At 40.1% G+C, this 24500-nt stretch overlaps 2 protein-coding genes across 4 annotated transcripts in view; one reads left to right on the forward strand and one right to left on the reverse strand.

Moving 5' to 3' along the window:
• Positions 1–16134, reverse strand: part of Babam2 (BRISC and BRCA1 A complex member 2) — a 388471-nt gene extending 372337 nt beyond the window's left edge. Inside the window, exons 1-2 of the mRNA XM_060364766.1 lie at positions 16002–16134; positions 11717–11868 (exon numbers count right to left, since the gene is read on the reverse strand). Coding sequence (XP_060220749.1) covers positions 11717–11844 — 128 coding nt within the window. The 5' untranslated portion in view covers positions 11845–11868; positions 16002–16134. The remainder of the gene's footprint in view (positions 1–11716; positions 11869–16001) is intronic.
• A 287-nt stretch (positions 16135–16421) lies between these two features.
• Positions 16422–24500, forward strand: part of Rbks (ribokinase) — an 88932-nt gene continuing 80853 nt past the window's right edge. For 2 of the 3 annotated variants that reach the window (XM_060364772.1, XM_060364786.1), the window contains exon 1: positions 16422–16572. In XM_060364772.1, the coding sequence (XP_060220755.1) occupies positions 16478–16572 (95 nt within the window). In that variant the 5' untranslated portion in view covers positions 16422–16477. The remainder of the gene's footprint in view (positions 16573–24500) is intronic. The other variant, XM_021635445.2, reaches the window with a different exon arrangement.

Here is a 24500-nt window from a genome sequence, read left to right on the forward strand (position 1 = left end):
TTAGAAGGAATAAAAGAAGCAGCCAGGCATGGTAGCACATGCCTGCAATCCCAGCACTCAGGCAAAGCTGAGGCAGGCAAAATCTCTGTGAGGTCAAGGCCAGCCTGGTCTACAAAGCAAATCCAGGACAGCCAGGGCTACATAGAGAAACCCTGTCTCAAAAACCAAAACAACAACAACAAAAAAAAAGAGGTGGGGAGGAGGAATACAAGAAATCAGTATGAGCAGTAGCCTCCAAAGAACAAAACTAAGAGGAAAAGAGTAGCCACACACTTACCCTCTGCATCCTACTATCACCCTCTCCATCTTTCCTTCGATATCAGATACATTGTCAACGCTTCAAAAACAGAAGACACCGAAGAGTGTCTACATATTAAATAAATCAAGATTTAATTGAAAGACATTGAAAGCTTGGGAGGAATACAGGCATTATTTTATGTAAAGTGTTACATTCAGTAACATCAAAGACTTTTGCAAATTACTAAGAAAAAGACAAACCTCTCCTTGCTCTCTCTTTTCTCTCTCACACACATACACAATTAAGACAAAACAAATGACTAAGTAAGCTATAGGGTTGGTGAAGAACTTTTCCCAATCCATAGGCTGTCATTTTGTTCTGACAACAGTATCCTTTGCTTTATAGAAGCTTTTCAGTTTCATGAGGTCCCATTTATTGATTGTTGCTCTTAGACCCTGTGCTGTTGGGTGTTCTGTTCAGGAAGTTGTCTCCTGTGCCAATGAGTTCCAGGCTCTTCCCGACTTTTTATTCTAACAGGTTTAGTATGTCTGGATTTATGTTGAGGTCTTTGATCCACTGGGATCAAAACCAAAGTTTTGTGCAGGGTGATAAGTATGGATCTATTTGCATTTTTCTACTTAGATATACAGTTAGACCAGCACCATTTGTTGAATATGCTTTCTTTCTTTCCATTGTATGGTTTTGACATCTTTGTCAAAAATCAGATGTCCATAAGTTATGGGTTTATTTCTGGGTCTTCTATTTTACTCCAACCGTATAACTGACAGAGGACTAAAATCTGGAATATATAAAATATATAAAGAACTCAAGAAGTTAAATAGCAACAAATCAAGTAATACAATTAAAAAATGGGATATAGAGCTAACCAGAGAATTCTCAATAGAGGAATATCAAATGACAGAGAAACACTTAAAAAAATTTGTTCAACATCCTTACTCACAGGGAAATGCAGATTAAAACGACCCTGAGATTTCACCTTACACCCATCAGAATGGCTAAGATCAAAAACTCAAGTGACAACACATGTTTGAGAGGTTGTGGAGAAAGGGGAACCCTCCTCCATTGCTGGTGGGAATGTAAACTTGTACAACCACTTTAAAAATCAATCTGGTGCTTTCTCAGACAATTAGAAATACTGCTACCTCTAAATCCAACTATACCACTCCTAGGCATATATTCAAAATATGTTGAAGTATACAACAAGGACATTTGCTCAACCATGTTCCTAGCACCTTTATTCGTAATAGCCAGAATCTGAAAACAACCTATATGTCCCTCAATTAAGGAATGGAGACAGAAATTGTGATACATTTACACAGTGGAATACTACTCAGCAATTAAAAACAAGGAAATCATGAAATTTGCAGGCAAATGGTGGGAACTAGAAAAGATCATCCTGAGTGAGCTGTCCCAGAAGCAGAAAGACACACATGGTATATACTCACTTATAAGTGGATAGTAGACATATAATATAGGATAATCAAACTTAAAGCTGTACACCTAAAGAAGCTAAGCAAGAAGGAGGACCCTGGGTAAGATACTCAATCTTCATTCAGAAAGGCGAAGAGGATAAGATGCTCAGTCTTCATTGAGAAAGGCAAACAGGAAAGATGTTGGAAGAAGGTGAAAATAAGGAACAGGACAGGAGCCTTCCACCGAGGGCCTCTAAAAGACTCTATCCAGCTGGATATTAAGGTGGATGCTGAGACTTATAGCCAAACTTTGGGGAGAGTGAAGGGAATCTTATGAAAGAAGGGGGAGATAGAAAGATCTGGAAGGGTCTGGAGCTCCACAAGGAGAACAACAGAACCAAAAAATCTGGGCCTAGGGGTCTTTTCTGAGACTGATACTACAACCAAGGACTATTCATGGAGATAACCTAGACCCCCTGCACAGAGATAGCCCGTGGCAACTCAGTCTCCAAATGGGCTCCCTAGTAAGGGGCTGTCTCTGACATGAACTCAGTGCCTGGCTCTTTGATCACCAACCTCTGAGTGGGAAGCAACCTTACCAAGCCACAGAGGAAGACTATGAAAGACAGTCCTGATGAGAACTGATAGGCTAGGGTCAGATGGAAGGGGAAGAGGTCCTCTACTATCAGTGAACTGGGGAAGGGGCATGGGAGGAGATGAGGGAAGGAGGAAGAAAGGGTGGGGTTGGGAGGGGATAAGGGTGGGTCTACAACCGGGATACAAAGTGGATAAATTGTAATAAATAAAAAATTATATTAAAAATGGCTAAGTAAGCACCATGTCTATCTACTAAATTAACATGCAATCTTACAAAACTTATGAATACCAACTTTAAGACGGTAGAGAAACTGGCAGCTTTGCATACTGCCATCAGAAGAGCAACTTCATAGCGCGTCTTCTGAAATGTGTGAGTGCCTATTGATATGGAATATGCTACTGTATTAAGACTATCAAAAGCCTTAAGGTGTGTATACTGTTGGACCTACAAACTTTAACTTTGCTGATGAATAAGAAGGAATGCATCTATATGGGTTCTATTTTATAGCCTACAGGAAGAACTCCAGATAATAAATCTAGAAAACACCCAATAAAAAGCCCAATTGTTACCTGAGAAGACTGCAGTAAAACTCATTAGTTAACTCAGTCATCTTTAGAAAGCTCTAAACATGCATCTTAGAGTCATATTACTTAATAAATATAGACTGCCACCAGTCAACAACTTTAAGAAAGCCATTCACATGAGAGAGAGAGTGGAAAGATAATGTACAGAAGAATTTCAGCAAAATTAATATCCTTACAGAAATAAAACAGGACACAGCCTTTATGACAGGACAATATGTATATTGGGTATCTCCAAAATTACAGATCAAAACCTCCAAACTTCAAAAGGAAAATCATCTGTAATTTAGACTTCTGTACCTGCCCCCAAATTATTGATCAAGATTAAGACAAGAATAAAAAATGTTGAGACTTTACAGAACTCTATAATTTTATCTACTCCTCTCCCTTTGTTGAATTCTGTAACACCCAATAAAGCAACAGAACAAAACAAGAAAATAAGATATGAGACTGGATACATGAAAAAGGCAAAGAGGAATCCCAAAATAACATCATTATGGTAGATCCAGAAACTAATCTAGCTTGAAGCAATTCTTCCACTGGTCATTCCTCATATCAAAAAATAACATGAACTCAAGCTAAGAAATAGGTAGCCACCCTTAACTCCCCCTCAAAACCTACCTTCTAAATAGCTTAGTAGCCTCATCTCTTTCTGTTTTCCTTGCCAGCACCACATTTTAGGTTCCACCATCTCTCACTTAGTCTTTTTAATTAATATTTTTTATTTTTAAATAATTTTATACATTCACTTGTATCCCAGCTGTAGCCCACTCCCTCTTTCCCTCCCAATCATCCCCTCCCTCCCTCATCTCCTCCCTGCCCCCTTCCGAGTCCACTGAGAGGGGGTGTCCTCCTCTCCTTCTGTCTGGCCCTAGCTTATCAGGTATCTTCAGGATGGTTGCAATGTCCTTATCTGTGGCCTGGCAAGACTGCTCCTCCCTCAGGGGGGAGGGGAAGCTCATGAGTTCATGTCAGAAACAGTTCCTGTCCCCCTTACTAGGGAACCCACTTGGATACTGAGCTACCATGGGCCAAGTCTGAGCAGGGGTTGTAGGTTATATCCATGCATGGTCCTTGGTTGGATAAACAGTCTCATAAAAGACCCTTGTACTCAGATATATTTGGACCTTGTGGGGCTCCCTGTACCCTCTAGGATATACTAATTCCTCCTTCCTTCATATGTTTCCCTACACTCTGCCGAAGGCTTAGTTATGGGTCTCAGCATCTGCTTTGATACACTGCTAGGTAGAGTCTTTCAGGTGCCTTCTGTGGTAGGCTACTGTCCTGTTACTTGTTTTCTCCTATTTCCAATGTCCATCCCCTTTGTCTTTCTAGATGAGGATTGATCTTCTTACCCCTGGACCTCTCTCGTTTATCTTCTTTAGTTGTACATATTTTAGTATGTTTATCCTATCTCATAGATCTATATAAGTGAGGATATACCATGTGTGTCTTTCTGCTTTTGGGATACCTCACTCAGGATGATTTTTTTCTAGATCCCACCATTTGCCTGCAAAATTCATGCTTTCCTTGTTTTTAATTGCTGAGTAGTATTCCATTGTGTAAAAGTGCCACAATTTCTGTATCCATTCCTCTGTTGATGGACATTTGGGTTGTTTCCAGCTTCTGGCTATTATGAATAAGGCTGCTACAAACATGGTTGAGCAAATGTCCTTGTGTACATGAACATCTTTTGGATATATGCCTAGGAGTGGTATAGCTGGATCTTGAAGTAGCACTATTCCTAACTGTCTGAGAAAGTGCCCAATTGATTTCCGTAGTGGTTGTACCAGTTTACATTCCCATCAGCAATGGAGGAGGGTTCCCCTTTCTCCAAAGCCTCTCCAGCATGCGTTATCTCTTGAGTTTTTGATCTTAGCCATTCTGGCGGGTTTAAGGTGAAATCTCAGGGTCGTTTTGATTTGCATCTCTCTGATGGCTAGGGATGCTGAACATCTCCTTATGTGTTTCTCTGCCATTCTATATTCTTCTACAAAGAATTCTCTGTTTAGCTCCATATCCCATTTTTAATTGGGTTACTTGGGTTATTGCCTTTTAACTTCTTTAGTTTTTTATATATTCCAGATATCAGCCCTCTGTCAGACGCTGGGTTGGTGAAGATCCTTTCCCAATCTGTAGGCTGTTTTGTTCTAACGACAGTCAGTGTCTTTTGCTTTCTGGCATGTTAACTCATATACCATACTGTGAACAAGACTGTTTCCTTACAAACCAGTAATTTTATTGTTAAACATAGATCATTTCACACTACTTAAAAACCTTTAGTAGCTTCTCATTTTATCTAAGACAAAACACAACTTCTAACCTACTCCTTCAGGCTCTACTTAACCTGACTCCCAACCACCTCTAGAATCTCTTTTCTCTCGTCTCCCATCTCTATCCCAACCACAGTGTTCCTTCAGGTTCCAGAACATGAAAAGCTTCTTCCTGCTTTTGTACATGTTTACCTTTTTACATCATATCCCTTAACTTTCACACTAAATTATTCATATGTTTAATGACTCAAATTAAATGTCATCTCTGAGTTTTCGTGAACATCAATTCTCAATCAATCCCTCGCCTGTTATTCTTCCTTTATTTTTCTTGGCAAATTAAAAAGAGGAGGTTTTGTTAATTGCATTATAGGAGGTTGCCGGATAGAACAGTCTACTATTAAATACTATTTAGGATATATGAGTGGACAAGAAAACTTTTAGGCATTAGAACAGGGTAGATGGGGGAGAATTTGCTCTATTTGAAAAGCATCTTTTAAAGCTATAATAAATAGGGCAGTATCAAATGACACAAAGACAGTGAGGGTGATAGAGCAAATGACAGCATAGAAACAAGTCCATATGTGACCTGGGATCCACTTGAAATGGCACTGTAGGAGGATGGCAAAGAATGATGCTGGTTCAATCAATTATCCTTATGGAGGGAGATCTATGTCCGTATCTTGTTCTACCTTCCATAGGAGAAAAACTAATTTCTATATAAATATCAGAAAAAGCAAAATTTTTAAAATTTTAGAGAGGATGTATGACTATTTAATAAATTAGAATTTCTTTCTCCTTTTTTTTTTTTTTTTTTTTTTTTTTTAAGGCAGGGTTTCTCTGTATAGTCTTGGCAGTCCTGGAACTCACTCTATAGATAAGGCTAGCCTCGAACGCACAAGATCTGCTGCCTCTGCCTCCCAGCAAGTGCCACCACCATCTGGCCATAAAGCAGTCAGTACTCTTTTTGGTTTTTTGAGACAGGACTTCTCGGTATAACAAGCCACGAATATTCTGGAATCACTTTGCAGACCAGGCTGGCCTTGAACTCACAGAAATTCTGCTTCTGCCTCCGGAGTGCTGGGATTAAAGGAATGTACCACCAACTACTGGCTTATACCCAAATTTCTTAAAACTCTACCTCTCCCCTATTCCTCTTTTCTTTCTCTATGCATATTCTTCTTCTCCTCTATCCTACTCTTCAAAATTGAAAAATACTAATGAATCTAAGTTCATTAAAAACTAAATCTCATAGATATCAGTTGCACCAAAGAAAAAATACAAGTCACAGACTACATGTAGGTATTTCTAGTAAACTGCAATTGTCAAAAGATTAAAGTCTAAAATATATGAATAATGGTTTCAAATCTAAACAAATATATAAATAGCTCACTTAAAAGATGAACAAAGCCCATCTCCAAAAAATGAAATTGAATTGCCAGTAGGCATATAAAAAGATTAGGAGAAATCAGAGAGAGATTAAACTAGAACATACGACATAACATTTCACACAGCCAGGCTTGACAGGCACGCCTAGGCCTGATAGCACTGTCCACGGTCTGAACGTGAAACGACCGCCGTGTTTGAAGATTTGGTACTTGCTGGTTGTACTATCTAGGAAGACTGTGAAACTTTCAGGTGCTGAAATCTTGCTGTATAAAGTATGCTGCCGGAAGCAGGTTGGGGTTTAGCTGTCTGGTCCTACTTTTTGTTCTCTATTTCTTGAGTGCTGATGAAATCTGACCAGCCGGCTTCCTCCTCCAACTGCCATGCCTCCCCTGCCTGTCACCATGTACTTCCCCAGCACGGCCTACTCTATCCTTCTGGAACAGTAAAGCCAAAATAAAACCTTTTTCCTCTAATCTGCTTTTGTCAAGACTTTTTATCACAGCAACAAAAAACAAACTTGCCCACCAGGAAACAGTAAGGTTACAGACTAGGAGGAACTCTCATACCTTTCAGGTAAAAGGAAACAGACACTATCTAATAGTCTAAGAGTGAGTAATTGCATTCCTAGGAATAGACACAAGGAGCAGCTAGCAGACTTTTTTCATCATCACACCTACTTTTCATTATGACCCACACACTATACTCACACTTATTTTACTGAAAATTCACAAAAATGCTCTTTATTCTTACTACACATGACATATTCTTAGAGTTTCCACTGTGTTCTTTTTCCCTTCTCAAATGTTGCTATGACTCACTCAATTGCTTTAACAACACTAATAGGTAAATATACCTAGGTTGAGAAATTCTGCCTGAGACAATGTTCTCATAAGCATCTTCTTGTATGGACACAGTAGAATGTTCACCATGGTAATCTTTGTCAAAGGAGGAAAAAAAAGAACATTTAAGAATGAATTAAAACCTGAGGGCATTTTAAAGCAAGAGAGATGCTGAGGAGTATCTGTGGGGAATAGAATAGGGGAATTATGATTGTACATAATAAAGATACATCAAATACATGTAAAAAAATCACAAAACAATAAATAAAAACTATTAATTTAAAATGGGACATTTTCACACAATGGACTGTGATATACTATTTCAAATATAAGAAATATGGCTATAAACACAAGTTTTACTAGCTTAAAATTAGGTAAACCAGGCATGGTAGTACACTATCTATAAACCCAGCACTTAGGAGGCTGAAACAGAATTGTGAGGTCAAAGCCAACCTCTACAATATAGTAAGACCATGTCTCAAAAAAAAATTTAATAATAGCAAAACAAACAAATTTCACATGAATAAATAGAGTATATTACTTGAAAAACCTATTTACACATGCAAAGTGTAAAAGATACTGTTTAGAAATATATTTATGAAGAGTCAATATATAAAGAATGGCCAGGCATGAATCCCAACTTTGAGAGGCAGAAGCAAGTGGATCTCTGTGAGCTTGAGGCCATAGTAAATTCCAAGATGGGCTAATACACACCCACACAGAGACACAGTCAGAGAAAATAAAGACATGTACAGGGAAAAATAATGAGATCAGAAGAGAAAAGAAAGCAATATGAAGAGCCAAGTGAACATCAACATACTGAAGTATTAAAACTGCCATCTTTAAAATTAATCTGTTGCCTCCCAGAGCAGCCGCTTCCTTCCAGACAGAGAACGCTAGAGGCAGACACAGCCTGACTGAGCTCAATCATAAGAACGCACACCACTCATCTTTTAAAATTACCCTCTTTAGTAATCAAGTACACTGAGTATCTATTTTTAACTAAGTAACAAAATTTAGAACATGGACCAAAAAAACACAACAGGTAGTTGTGGGTAGATGAGAAGTCACAGCAGATGCCCCAAACATAGCCATGTGCCAGTGAGGTTGAGTCACTGGAATATGCCAAAAAAAAAAAAAAAAAAAAAAAAAAAAAAGATATTAAGGCTCAGCTGCCACAGGTTGCAATGAGCTGCTCTGCCTTCCCCATTAAACTTGCCAAGCATCATTACAGAGTGCTGATCAGACACTTAGACATCATCAAGACTATAAACCTCACTGAAAACACAGCATCCTGCAAATAGCACAAGCCTGTGATCAAATTACCACACAGCAGAGAATTAATAAACCTTCAGAAAGTTCACCAATGATTCCTTGTAATTAACAGTGGACCCTTTCAGTCTCAGGATACTTCTAAAGAGAAAACAGAAAATGGGTACTTAAATAGCATCCCTTCAAGGATAACTAGCGACCTCCAAAATGCCTCCTCAGATGATACTTCCTGTGTGTATTGTGCCCTACATAGAGGAGTGAACAAAAATTATGGATCACAATCACAACCCATAACCCTGAGCACTATGGATCTAAAAGAGAAATGCTGATCAATGAAATGGCTCATCGGGTAAAAAGGCACTTGCCATGCAAGCTTGATGACCCGAGTTTTGATCCTCAGGACTCACACAGTAAAAAGAGAAAAATGGCTCCTTTAGGTTAACATGTGGTACATGCTTGTTCACACAAAGACAAAACATAAATTAATACAATGTAAAACTAACAAGAAAAGCTAAGCCAGATGGCAGCAGCATACCCCTTTAATCCCAGCACTCAGGAGGCAGAGTCAGGAGTATCTCTATGAGTTCAAGACCAGACTGATCTATAGAGTGAGTTCCAGGACAGCCAGGGCTACACAGAGAAACCCTATCTTAAAAAACAAAACAAAAACCAAAAAACAAAAACAAAAAAAAACCAAGGATAACTAAGAGAGAACCAAGAAAGCAACATCTTGCTTGGGCCACTCATCATCTGGTCCCCTCTGGGATGCTGTTACTCCACTTCTCAATAAAACTTTGTTTTTTGACTTAACATCTGTGCAGGCACACAAGCAATGTTTCTTTTTGGTTTGGTCTGGTTTATTGGGAGGGTTGGTTTTTTGTGTTTTGGTTTTTTTCAAGACAGGGTTTCTCGGTGTAGCTGGTTGTTCTGGACTTGCTTTGCAGACTAGGCTGGCCTCAAACTCACAGAGATCCACTTGTGTTTGCCACCCTGAGTGATGGGATCACAAACATGCACCACTGCGCCCAGCAAAAGCAAGGAGGAAAATTGAGGAAAAACTAACAAGGATATGTCAAAACATCAGAAAGCCACTGGACAGACCCCCCAACGACAAAAGCTGGGAACAAATAAGCAACAAAAACAAGTAGTGATAGATATTTGCTTCCTGACTTCCAAAGAGGTTGCACCTCAATAAACATACCAAAAATTGGAAAGATCATATGTTTAAAATGCATAGAATGTTTCTAACATGTCAACAACAAGTAGCAGCACTGCAGTGTTCAGATTTCACCTCCTGATTGCGTGGCTGAGTGGCTGTGGTGGCTGTTATCCCAGGACTCAGGAAGCTGAGGCATGAGGATCACATAAAAGGACATATGGACATCATATAGTCAACCATCTGATACCCTGCTGCAGCGCCCCTGGGAAAGCAGACATAGTTCTCATTCAAAGGAAAGGAAGGCATCTAACAAACTCAGAGAGAGGGACATAGCACGAAGTATCTAGCCAGGAATCTTTAAGAATGCCAAGGTCATTCACAACAAAGAAAGACTGAAGACAGGCTGGGGAAACTGAGGACGCTTAATGACTAACTACAGTTTGTGTTCTGGATTACTCTTGTACATGAAAGAGGAAAACAGCAAATCTCAAATAAGAACTATAGAAGGATTAATAATGTTAAAACAATGTTAATTTCTGTCCTACTTTGCTTCTCTGATGCTGTGATAAAACCCTGACCAAAAACAACATATAAGGGAAGGTCCATTACACCTCACAGCATCGAGGACATCACGACAGAAGCTGCAGCTGAGACCCAGAGGTAAGGACTGAGACACAGACCTTGGACCCATGCCTCTTACTGGCTTGCTCCCCCAGGACATTGCTCAGCTAAATACAGCCCATGCTCAAATGCCTAAGGACAACACCACCCACAATGGATTGAGCCCTCTTCCTCCATCATTTAGCAATGATGCAAATGCCCTACAGACACACCCACAGGCCAATTTGATAGAGGCAATTCCTCAAGTGAAGGTCCCTCTTGCTAGGTCTGTCAAGTTAAAAACAAGATTACTACTGCAATTTCCTAAAGTATTTTTCTATCTTTTCTATAGAACTAATTTTATTTAGAAATAAAATGTAACACAAGTTCTTTTCACCTCCTTTTCCTTAATTAGTTTTTAAACTTTGGTTCATTTGGGGTTTTTTGTTGTGTTTTGTTTTGTTTTTGACACAACATATTTAGGTCTGAGACTAAATGTTTCAGCCCCACTGTGAAGAATGACTCATTTTGGTTAGCTATTGTAATTTTTGTATTAAGGGAGATCATCAAATGATGTCAGACACAGCATCTCTAAATCCAAATCTTACAGTGTATGTTAGATTGCAGTAAACAAGAGAGTGAGCCAATAAAGGAAAACATACGTGCTAAAATCCACATAGCACCTTAGTCACAAAGAGATAAGCCAAGAAAAAAAAAAAAAGTACATGAGCATTCCCATTAGAAATAAATGGACCAGGGCTGGAGAGATGGCACTGGCTGCTCTTCCAGCAGTCCTGAGTTCAATTCCCAGCAACCACATGGTGGCTCCCCACCACCTATAATGAGATCTGATGCCCTCTTCTGGACTTCAGGTGTACGTGCAGACAGAACATTGTATACATAATAAGTAACTTTTAAAAAATGAAAGAGAGAGAGAAAGAGAGAAAGAGAGAGAGAGAGAGAGGGAGGGAGAGAAAGAAAGAAAGAAAGAAAGAAAGAAAGAAAGAAAGAAAGAAAGAAAGAGAGAGACCATAATGCCCACTTGTGGATACACACACTTATGAAACAAGAAGCATAAAAGGTTAAGAATTAAACAAAAGCAAATCAGTTGGGGACTAGAATGTGACTCTGTAGTCAAGTTCTTGTCTAGCATGTATGAAGCCTTGCATTCAATCCTCAGCATGTACAGTCTCTCTCTCTCTCTCTCAGACACACACACACACATATCAGTGGGTGATGAGATCATGACTTGAAAGCTTTCTGTGACGGTCACTTTTCATGAATCTGGTAAGAAAAGTTTCTTGAGAGGTAAAAGTTGACTTAGTTCTGGTACATACCCAGACTTCAGGTCCGTTATTCTCAAGCAGTTTGTAGCATCCAGTCCCACCTTTCCATTTCGGACCACACTAGATATGAATGGGGACAGCATTGGAGAAATTCGGTTCAAAGCAATTTCTGGAGACATTTTAACTTGATTTATGAGTCACCACTGAAAGCAGAAAAAAAGAAAGGTGATCAGTTCTCACACACACACACACACACACACACACACACAAAAATCACAGAGGTAGATATAACAAGCTTCCTGCAAGCTAGCATGGTGCTCAGAATTTTCTCCTGTATGAGCAAATGCTTTATGAAGTAAAACCTCTTCCATTAGTCTTCCAGGAGAAGCCAGATACCTGCTGCTCAGATGCTCAGGGCATAGGCTGTTCCACGCTTTTCAGGAATGAAAGGAATCCTTGAAATACAAATTGCCTCCTCCTTTCCAAAGACGGTCCCACACTAGCTCAGTCTCCTTAAGCTGCACCACTCCAAGTAACACTCCAAGTTGCAACTGGCTCTTCTAATTTGGTTGAGTCAAAGACACTTTGGTAACAGCCCTGTCCCCATAACACACAGAACACACATCACTGAGTCAGGAGCCCCTCCACCTGAGTCCCCACAAGGACAAAGAGCTTGATTGGTGAAAACACACAAAACTCTAAAGCAAACACAGCCAATTGTCACTTACTAGAAATCATTTACGGCTGACATATCTTTTGTTGTTGCGGGGAGGGGTCTCTGTGTAGCCCTTGCTGTCCTGGACTCACTTTGTAGACCAGGCTGGCCTCAAACTCACAGAGGTCCACCTGCCTCTACCTCCCCAGTGCTGGGATTAAAGCTGTGCACCGCCATGCCCAGCTGATACATCTTTCTTACTAAGTCCTTCCACGGTGGATTATAATTACCTGCATATGTGAACTCTCCCCAACAAAGACTACACTGGAAATTCTCACATTTACCAAATGCATTTGACGTACACTCAGTATTCATGAACATTTTAATAATAAAGAAAATGGAAAATTCAAATAATATACATTTTTGAGCCACATTTGAAGCAAACTTTATTAAATACTTCCCAGGACCATGAATACTGGCCTGGTCTATACCCAATGCTCAGAATAAAGCCTCAAGTAATAGATTTAATAAAATTAAATTTTAAAATAACTTTAAATAAATGAAATATGAGGAGCAAATCTGAAGAAAAATTTAGGGATGGAGAGAATATAATATACCCTCAAAAACTGATAAGGTGGGTGGGGTGGTACTGAGGAAAGATTTCAGTGAGTAAAGTGCCTGCTGAGCATGCCTGAGCGTGCCTAACTTCAGACCCCCCAGCAGGTTGGAAAATGCCAGACCCAGCAGCACAGATCTAGAACGCCAGGACCAGGGGGTTGCAGCACAGCAGATTCCCTGGGCTCACTGGCCAGCCAATCTAGCCAAAATGGTAAGGTCCGAGCAATGTCAGTGAGAGACCATGTAGACCTAAGGAAAAGACTGGTCGAGGAAGATCCCCAACACTGACCTCTATTACCACATACACACACCAAGGTAAATAAATGCACATACACAGGCATACAGACTACACACACACATACCATGCACACACATATGTACACACAAATGATAGAGGATTAAACATAGCAGAAGCTTAGGAAAAAAATGTACTTAACACTTAAATTATAAAAACATAGACCTGTCCAGATATTAAGCAACAAGGACTAATTGAGTCTTTTCAGTCGTTGATTTTTTCAGGCACTACAAAGTCTTTACACTTGCTAATACAAAAGCAATAAATCTCATCTACATTACTTGGATATTCATGGCGCTGGAGGAGAGAGTGCATGAATTCCTAATAGACTTCTAAATGAAAGCTGCTACTTTAGAGGTGAATAAGTCAATTCAAATGATCATTGTCTTTCACGATCTGAAAGGTTAATCCCACATTGAAAGCAAATTAATTTCCATCCAGTGACAATCATGAGTATCTGCTGTTCTGGTTCTGGTTTCTACACACTGTGCCACGTAAGGATTTACAAGCTTTGCTAAACTGAATACCTGTTTTATCATTTTAGGTCATAATAAAGGGATGACTATGGAGATCTTTCAAAACAAAAAAATACCATGGTGACCACCAAGATGCCATCCAGAAGTACTTCAGAAGTGGTTAAGCTTTATCCTATATGCAAATGATTCTCTTTCAACTCCTGGAAGATGACTTCCCCATAACAATCTAATATATCTAATATGAGCAAATGTTTCCTTTGCTGTAGTATCTCTCATAAAATATCCCTCATATTTGATAGCACTGCTACCATTACTGTTCACAACCTGGTATAAGGCAGGTTTCTAATTCCCATTTTCAAGGTGACGTGGGTAACTGTTTTTGAACAGTATAATAACCCATACTATCACTTTAAAGACTTTTGTTTGTTTGTTTGTTTGTTTGTTTGTTTGTTTGTTTTTGAAACGGAGTTTCTCTGTGTAATAACCCTGGGCTGTCCTGGACTTGCTGTGTAAACCGGGCTGGCCTTGAACTCAGAGAGAGCCTCCTGCTTCTGTTTCCCTGAGTGCTAGGATTACAGCCTTGCACCACCTAAATACTTTTCTAAACTCTGCAGTCCTTCTGATTTCTGCCCACCAATATCACAGTTCCTGAGGGGGGATGCTTATTTATTTCGCATTCTTAACATACAAATAGTCATCTGGTAGAAGCAAGCAGAAGCACCTCTATGACAAAAAAATTTCCTTTTTTTTTTTCCTCACAGTACTTACTATTTTACCTCAAATTTCTCTAAGAAAGAGAAACAAAACTAGCACATTCTAAACATCACACATGAGCTCTCTATTACTCACCTCTCTGTGTACAACCATCCAGTCCTCCCACAGTAGTTTCTTAATGAACGCTGTTTCCATTTCATAAGTACAAAAACTAAAGGCCAGCAAGACCAAGTTATTTTTGTCACATACACACACAAACAGAAGGATTAGAATCCAGATCTCTCTCAAAGCCCACTACTCCTGTTTTCCTCTCAAGCATTAATCACATTTGCCATGGGGGGGGAGCATCAAGGTGAATTTTTAAAGCATACACCTTGTTAAATATGAAGACAAAGTCATCAACTTCTACACATTATACACATGACTGCTTGACAGCTAGAAACCGACTAGGCTACTGGTGACCCAGTGTTGATGCTAGTCTGAATGATTCACTAGTTCAATGCCAAAAGAAACAAACCTACTATTGATTCCAAGCCACACCAGTGATTATGAAAACCCACTCCACTTCAGCAACTGTCAAGACTGTAGGATCACACCTGAGGGAGTGGATTTCTGTCTTTCTCCCAGAACAGTTATAACACCATTTTTTGACAGTGCAAGGTTTTGTGAGCTTTAAGATGTTTCAGTCGTTAAGTGTGATTTCTCTAACAAGAGGAAAACTATACTGATCCCCAATTCAGAAACTTGAAGAGCCAAAAAGTGATGGTCCTTTGGTACAATATGCAGGGATGGAAACAAGGATGGAAACAAACACACACACACACACACACACTCCTCCTTTACATATGGCACCATTACAACAGATCCCAAAGAGGCAGGAATTTTTGGTGGCCGGACTCCCTTGAATGCTTGTTTTCCAATTTGTATTTCCTGATTTTGACGTATTAGTATGAAAATGCCAATATATAATTTTTATAAAAATCTGCTGCCGCAAGATAAGGTGACTTGAGGTCTTTTAGTGGGCTGTCTGTCTGGGGAATACAAAGACGTATAAAGCACCATCCAGGCTCTTGCAATTAGAAGAGGATGACAAACACGGAAACATGTGCCCCGTTGACGTCATGGAACGGAAAGGGGGTGGCCTCCTGCTGCATCATGTCCACGTCATATGGCGCACAAGGGAAGTTACAGTGGGGAAGCAATTTCTCCACTGCGCAACATCGGGGAGGGGCGGGGAGAGCGATTTGGTTCAGGTCCAAAGAATGGCCACCCATTCTGAGGAAAATCTAAAAGGATACAACCCTTTCTCCCAAATTGTATGATGCCCCTTATCAAGCGCAGAAGAGGTGGGCTTCATCAGGGACCAGGAGTGAGCAAGATACATGGAGAAAGAGAAAAGCCTCGGGTCTTGGGGGCTCGCAGTGGAGGGGATCCGCGTGCTGGGGGGCGAGCGGGGCATCTCTGGAACGCGGGCCTTCTCGTGAAGAGGCTAGCTCTCTGGCCAAACTCAAACATGGCTCTCTGCGCCACCTGTGCGACTGAGATCCAACCTCCCCGCACCAGCCCGGGTCCAGGTACCTGGAACTCAGTCCGATCAGTAACCGGCGACTGGACGGGGTACAGGTTACCCGAGCGCGCCCCCGACCGACGCACCGACCTGCGCGCGAACCGCGGGCCGGATGCGTGCGCGCTCCCCCGGACGTCCCGCCCCCTCCGGAGCCGGGCGGGCGTGCGCGACCCCGCGCCGAGCCCAGCCGGAAGCTGAGGGAGGCGGCCGGGGAGCGCCTGAAGCTTCCCCGGCGCTCCCGCCGCCCCCTTGGCGAGCCGCGCCGACTCTCGCCGTGGCGGCTGGGCCCTGTGCCGTGAGGCGGGGCGGAGACGCGGGTCCTAGAGGAACCGGACCAGCCGGGGACGTTTCGGGCATTCGGGTGGGCGCCTCGCACCGGCGTGCGGCACGGCCGCGTCGCTAGGGAGGACGGAGAGGCGTCTCTGGTTACGGGGTCAGGCAGAGGGCAAAGGGCAGCGCCCCGGGTGAGGTAGAGCGAGGATTAGTAATGGCGGCGGCGTCTGGGGAGCCCGGGAGGCCCTGGCATGAGGAGGTGGCGGCAGCGGTGGTGGTAGTGGGCTCCTGTATGACCGACCTGGTCAGGTTAGTGCGGGGCCGCCGCGCAGGGTCTCGGGAGGGCGAGCCACATGGTGGGGGCCCGGGCCTCGGGTCTGTGGGCACCCACCATGGAGCTTTGCTGTAAGGTTCTGAGTTGGAAAAGGCAAAGTTCAAGTCTGTGGAGGCCAATGACAGGGGAAGGGACGCGGCTTCGCTAAATGAAAGCTTTGATACTTCTGAAGACAACCCCCCTCCCTTCCCAGGGTGTCCCCAAACACACTTGTTTCCTTGGCCAGCTGCCCCATGACACTTTAACTTCTGAAAACGTCCCTATCTCACAGGGTTGTGAGAACAGCCATCAGCCAGACGCAACTAGGTATTGCTGGATTGAACACGTAAAAGAAGGCAGAAAGACACCCACCCCTTAACTCAATCCATTCTTGGCATTTCTGCAGTGTTTAATATTTACAGTTTACTTTTATGCAGAAATGTAACCATGGTTCAAAATTTGTGGGGAACCCAAGAGTGAGTTTGTTTTTTTTTTAAATTACAACCACTAAAAATACTGATCAAATAGTGATGAAAAATATGCTAAAGGAGAATAGTTGAGTTAGGTCAGAGAGGTTGTAGGAGAGATCCTTCTAATTTGCCTTTTGTTTCTTTTTATAAAAACGTCTTTTCAAGCATAAAAAGTAATATATGTGGTAGATTCAGATATTCCAAAAACTTCATACCACTCTAATTCTATTTATGTTAATGATCATAGTTCTGATTCAGTGCAACTTAATATCATCTTTCAAATTATTAAGTCTACTAAGATTAAGACCTCATCGGTCCCTAAACCCATTCCCAAAAGATAACGGAACCTGGAACTAAGGCTTTGGGGTAATCAAAGCTACCAAGTCCTTTCACCAGATTACCTATATCTACTTTAAAAACAGCTCCAATGTCTTCATATATCAAACTTAATCTTCCTTAAAACACTTATAAGTTGTTATGAGAGTCATCAAGATGCCTTATTAGGTAAAGTGCTTTGTGTTAAGCCTGATGACCCTGGAGCCCACTAGTGGAAGGACAAAAACTGACTCTTTCCAGTTCCCTGATTTCTTCCACATGTGTGACACACACATACGCACACAGATAGATACATAGATAGGAGACTAGAATCGGCAAAAACCTCAGTACGTTGCAGGGACTAGAGAGATGGCTCAGCAGTAAGGGTACTGGATCACAACCACCTATAACTCCAGTCCTCACATTTCTAAAGGCATTGCTTACCTAAACATTGAAAAAAATGTATCAATTAAAAAAAATGTATCAATAACAGAAGAACTACAAAGAATTTAATTTTACATAATTTTATGTGTGGTGCTGGAGCTTGAACTCAGGTCTCTTGCATGCTAAGTGGTCCCTTTACCACCGAACTACACTAATAACCTTTAATTTTATTATTTTGCGGCAGATTCTCACTTAAGTTCCCCATGCTGGACTTGTATGATGTAGCTCAGGCACTTGGCCTTGCTACTCCGCTGTAGCAGGGGATTTCAGGCCTACAGCACCAAGTATGTCTCTAAATTTTAAATCGTACTTTTTTAGAAATATCTCAGCAGCTATTTTGTCATCAGTTATGCCAACATAGGCATGATGTCTTTAGTGACAGACAATATAGTTGGAGACATCTGATGAGGAGGCTTGTGCACCTTTTTCTAGAGGAAAAGTCATAGCTTTTCTTATAGCTCCAGATAGTAAATATGTTAAGTTTGGTAAGTGATATGTAGTCTGGGTCCCATTTTTTTTAAGCAACCTTTTAGAAATGTGAGAAATCATTCCTGTCTCCCAACTCATACAGAAAGCCTGCAGACAGACCTCTGCCTCTAGACCCCTAGTCCATCCTAATCGACTGATGTTCCCAGTGGTGGTTCTTCAAGGAGGGATAAAGTGTGCTGTTCATTCAATATAAAAATAGGGAGTATGTTCAACTTCAGAAATAGTTCCATTAAAACATAGAAAGTTGAGTGATTGTTACTCAGTGATAGGTGTATTCTCAGCATGTGCAAAGTCGTGGGCCAGCCCCTGTGAAGCCGACCATCAAATACTGCAGATGGGATAGTGCCGTCTGAAGTGGTTATTCTTCACATTTTAGGGTATGAGGGTGAAGGCTAATTTTATGATATCAGAGTTTAAAATCTTATTTCAGAGGTAGAGCAATTTTAGAGGCTATTGAACGTAGCCCCTCAGTTTAATAGATAATAAGCCAAGGCCTAGAAACTTAACACTACAGGTCAATGTCCTAATTTCTCTTGCCATTTTCTTTATAAAATATCTGAGTTTCTATCTTTCATAATGATTCAGCAATAAAAATATTCCCCTAAACTACTAATTTCCACAGATTTTTCTAAGAAGTGTTAATGATCTGTTTATTTTAATGCCTACAAAATATCTAATTTTTATTCAAAACCTTACATAAAATTGGGTCTGGCTCTGTTTGTTATATGTGTGTCATGGTTGTGTTAATTTCCTGTTACTGCTGAAACAATTTGCCATAGATTTAATTGAGGTTGTAGTATCTGGAGGTCATACGTCCGGCTTAGCACTCACTGAACTAAAATCAAGAAGTCAGTAAGGTGAGGCTCCTTTCTGGGGGATGTAGGGAAAGATTTGTTTTCTTAACTTTGTAGCTTCTCTATTACCTGTTTTGTCAGGGTCCCTTTGTCTTCATCACCAAAGGTGGTTGATTGAGTCTTTCTCACATGACATCCATTTGACTCTTACTCTATGTGTACTATAAGAGCATAGTAAGATTACATTGAGTCCAAGATAATCTCCTTCCTTTAAGGTATCTTACTGGCTCATTCACTACTGTAATTGTCCCTTGCAGTATACAATATATTTCTAAGTTGTAGAGATTAGAGTATGAACATCTTTTGAGAACATGTTACCCACATTGTATATAAGCACAAATAACATATAATAGCAGGGAATCTTTGTATCTTTGTAGTCCATCCTCACTCACATTTACAGATGAAGTGACCAACAGCTTAAATAGCTCACTCCTGATCACACAGCCATAAGTTAGAGGCATAAGAAGGCTGGAGCCCAGGTCTCTCAGATTTATCTTTCTGCCTCTAAGAGGGTGATAATATTTCCTTGTGGAAATTTACAGTCTCTGTATTCACTGTTATTTTGAACACTGATAAGGAATAATAACTAAAGATCTTAGGTTATAAAAATAGTATCTCCATTACTCTCATTTTATTCCTGCATTTAACTATAGCCAGCCTAAACATCATGCCTGTACCATAGAATCAGGTTAGAAATAAAACGCTTCACTAAGCCTTTTTGGAAGTCTTCCAAATCCAACTTTACTTTATATATTACTGTGTTCCAAACACACTAATTCAATCAATAAGGTTTTTTTTATCTTTAATTTTCATTCTCTACGTGTAGTAATAATTTTTAAAACTCATTAGCTCATCCAGCTGATGTTGTTTAATACCCATCTGTATTTACTATTATCCTTTCTTCTCAAACACTCCTGTCTAGGCGTTCATGTTGCATCAGGCCTGCTGACACACACTTGTAATCCAGCACTTGGAAGTGGGAGGGAAAGAATGAGGACTTGAAGATCCTCCTCAGCCACACATGGAGCTTAAAGGCTAGTCTGGGCTACAGGAAACCCTATCTTTAAAAAGATGCCATGTTAAAAGAAAAAAAAAAAAAGAAAGAAAGAAATCAGAAGAGATGATGACAAAGTTCCATGAAAACACATGGTCATTTTTCATATGTTCAGTCTACAGACCTTCATTAAATCATACTTTAACAACATGTAGTACACATCCTTTTCAATCATTTAACCAATTTTTATTGGATTTACACTATATCAGTTTCTTCCCTAGGTAGAAAGATACTCAGACAAAAATTTCTTCTTTATAAAGCTACAGAAGGAGATAAACAGTATCAATAAAAATAAACGATCGCACAATATGCTAGGTTAAATGCTAGAGAGGAAAATCACAAAAGGGAGGATAGGAATACTCAGTTTAGACCCTTAGCAAAAGAAAGTTTCACTGAGAAGTCTGATTTTAAATACCTAAAGTATGAAAAGAAGTGGAGCCATACATAAACACTTCAGTCAAAGGAAACGGCATATGCAAAGGCCCTGAATGGTTAACAAGGAGTCTGGCATTTCTGAAGAAAAAAAGATTGGGGGCTGAGGGGTCCACAAGGAGTCATTAAAGAATATTGGTTAATACTCTGAATAGATAAAAAGCTATTAGATTTGAGTGGAAGAGCGGCACTTGACTTAGACTGTAATAGGGTTACTAGAGAATGTGGACAAGAGTGAAGGCAAAGTTAAGAAACAGACAAATTTGAAGTTGATCTCAATAACCTACAGCCTAGTAGCACTGTAAGTGGCAAACAGCAGGTAATTTTGATTATATTTAGGAGTGGAACTAAAAGGATTTGTTGAGGGTAACAAGCCAAGATTACTCCAAGTTTGTGGCGCTGCAGCTGCAAGGAGGAAATTGGCATTTGCGGAGGAATGGGGAAGATTGTATCAGGAACTCGGGGTTGACATGTGAAGGTTGGAGTACCCATTACACATCTGACCTATTAGACTGAAGGGGTCAAAGGGGCAGATAAAGGCGTTTGGCATTCAGAGAAGTCTAGTCTGGAGATACAAATCTATAAATGTGTCATTGGTGTATAAATAATATTTAAAGCTGAGGCAGGATGAGATCACTGAGCTCTGAACTCCAGGGACATTTCAGTACTTCGAGGATACATTTATTTTATTTACTGCCTCCCTTTCAGCCTCTCTGTACCTCCCTCCCCCCCAAAAAAAAAAACATGCTGAGACAGTTTAATACAGGTTTCCATAGCAATTGACAACAATGTCAGCTAACACCTCTGATGTCTTTTTACATGCTGCCAATGAGGAGGGGCAGCCTCAGAGAAAACACTCAAACATGTAACTTTGATCCTTAGAAAATCATAAAATGGTTGCTTAATTCTGGAATAAGTGAAGCAGTGAACCTAGACTACTTAGACAAAACAACTGCTGAGGCTGGAGACCTGGCAGCAAAAGTACATAAGCTCTTGTAAATTCAGTTCAAGCTCAGTTCCCAGCACTCACATTAGGTAGCTCACAAACCACCTGTACCTCCAGCTTCAGGGGATCCAAGGCCGTGTGCGTGCACAAACCCAGATATACAAATATACACAAAATTAAAAAAAGAAAAAATCTTTTTTAAATGAGCTAAAGAGAATACTCAGCAATTAAGAGTACATGATCTTGCAAAGGACCCAGGTTCAGTTCCCAGCACCCACACTGGACGGCTCACAACTGCCTGTAACTCCAGCTTCAGAGGGCCCAATGCCCTCTGCTGCCCTCCACTGGCACCAGGCGTACTTGGCGTACATACATTTATTCAGGCAAAGTTACAAAGCAACACTCTCCTTCCCTTGCCCTCCTGGTGCTGTGGCATCAAAGGCTTCAGGGAAAGTGAGGGGAAAGCTGGAAGAAATTTCCATTTGATGCCAGCTTTGTAGTCAGAATTGGACTAAAGCATATAATTATATTTAGATGAGGAAAATATTTTAGTAAAGAAAAATTTTTTCAGTAAAGAAAAATCAGAGGAATGTTAGTCCAAAATTATCTGACAATCCCCAATATTGGAGGAATATGATCTTCATGATCTCTTTTAGTTTTAAAAGTTTGCTTTTTAGGTTGTAGGGCATATTTTAAAATGAGTATTTTTAAATATGTTCCTGATGCTTGTATTCTGTAATGCCAAAAGAAATCATCCATGAGAAATTTGCTAATTTCAATACCTCCAGTGAAAAGAGATGCTTTAAAAAGTAAATTCCAAATGAGAAGAAGCTGCACACAACTGTGATCCCAGCGCTTGAGAGGCGGAGGCAGGAAAACCAGGAGTTCAAGGCCAGCCTCAACTATGTGGAGAGTTCAAGACCTGCTAGGGCTACATGAGACCCTATCAAAAAAAAAAAAAAAAAAAGGGGAAAGGAGGAAAAGCTGTTTCTAAACTGTCCATCTGTCATCCCTTGCCACCTCTGCGGAGAACAAAGTGAACTCCAGTGAATTTTGCTTCAGTATTTTGATGGTTTGAATATAATATTAAAACAGTAAGAACATACTAAACACTGGGGATGCTACAGCTAGTAAACCATGATCCAAACTCTGGAGCAAGTACCTGTAGGTTCTCTGGAAGCACAGGGAAAGATGCTGAAGATGGAGAGTCCCAAAGCTGATCTGAAATTATTAGAGTGCAGCCTTCCATGCTTAATCATACTTAATCAACGTTACTGAACTGAATATCATCTTACTCTCCACTTTTGTGGTCTTGGAGGACAAACTTTCTTTAATTATATAAGAGTCCATGAAAATTTTGCAAGACCATAACTGAGATCTTAAGTCTTCACTTGAGCATTCAAACTTTTCAATGTCTTTGTCTTATTTCTCATATATTCTGTGGATAGCTTGACTTGAAGCAAAGTCAACTACAAATTATCTTTGTATATGGTTGGCTTGTTGTTTAAATAAAACTTGAGGGTTTTGTTTGTTTTTGTTTTAGGTCTGGGGCTTTTTGTTTGGAATATTTTGTTTTAGTCTAGTTTTTGGTTTGTTTCCCGAACACATCACATCTTAGGTCCTGGCTTCTCCTTTTGTGGTTGGAAAAAAAATCTTGAAATACGATTCTGTACTATTACACAGTAATTTTCACAATAGTTTCTTAAATGTACTATATAAAATGTGTGTGTGTGTGTGTCTGTGTGTGTGTGTGTGTGTGTGTGTGTGTGTGTGTGTGTGTTGAGATAAGGTCTTACTATGTTGTCCAGGCTGGCCTCAGACTCAAGGGTTTATTTTAAGTGGTGCTTCTTTTTCAGTCTCCTAACCAGCTAGTTAGGAGAACAAAGAACAAATTATATTTTATGTATATTTATATATACGGACATATTTTTTACAGTGGATTTTTACCATTGGTCAGGACGGTATTGGGGGGAATGATTCTGATTAAGAATTTTTATTTTTTAAGTGAGAAATAAAGATATGATTTTCAGTTACCTGAATTTTCAACCAAAGACTTATAAAAATCTCAGCTTTTAAAGTCCATTAGGGCCATCTTTGGTGGTACATACCTATAAGTGGTGGTAATTCCAACACATGAGAGATAGAGACAGGAGTTCGAGCTGTTTTAAGTATATTTTAAGTTAGAGGAAAACCAAGGCAACAAGTGATGCTATCTCAAAAACATTAAAAAATAAAAATAAGCCTTGGTGGTACACACCTTTAATCCTAGCATTTTTGATGCAGAGAAAGAAAGGTCTCTGTGAGCTCCAAACCAGCCAGAGGTACAGGGTGAGACCGTGTCTCAAAAATGAATGAGAAAAATAAAGTTCATTTTGCTATCTTCAAAGATAAATATTTCTTTGGTTTTATGTTAAAGCCAAAAGAAGATAGATGGTATGTACTATCTAAAATAAAAGTAAAATAATCCTGTTCGTACTTAGGATATCATAGCACCTTGCTCAAGATAGCTAATTGGTGAACATGGGTGGAGTAAAGGAATACATGCTTGCACATCATGTCTTCACTCATTTTGTGATGCTACAATAGAATAAAATTGGGTAATTCATAAAGAAATGGGCTCCCTTCTCATCCTGACTCTTGAAAGGTATGAAGCTGTGGTATTTCATACAAGTTCACCAGTCCAGTCTAACTTAATGAGGCTGTAACTTTATATACTGAAGAATTATATTAAAATTATGTATATATATGATGGATTTGTCTTTCTAACTATAGCCATTTTTATTTTGGTTTTAAAATATATGTATTTGATGCTATTTTATTAGTATATTCACTCTGGAGTTGTTACTGTCTTTTGCTCTGCCCTAAGCTATCTTCTTTCTTTTCTTGCTGATATCCAGAGTTATTGCAACTGATATTTGCC

The sequence above is a fragment of the Meriones unguiculatus genome, chromosome 1, assembly GCF_030254825.1.
Source record: "Meriones unguiculatus strain TT.TT164.6M chromosome 1, Bangor_MerUng_6.1, whole genome shotgun sequence".
Lineage (NCBI taxonomy): Eukaryota > Metazoa > Chordata > Mammalia > Rodentia > Muridae > Meriones > Meriones unguiculatus.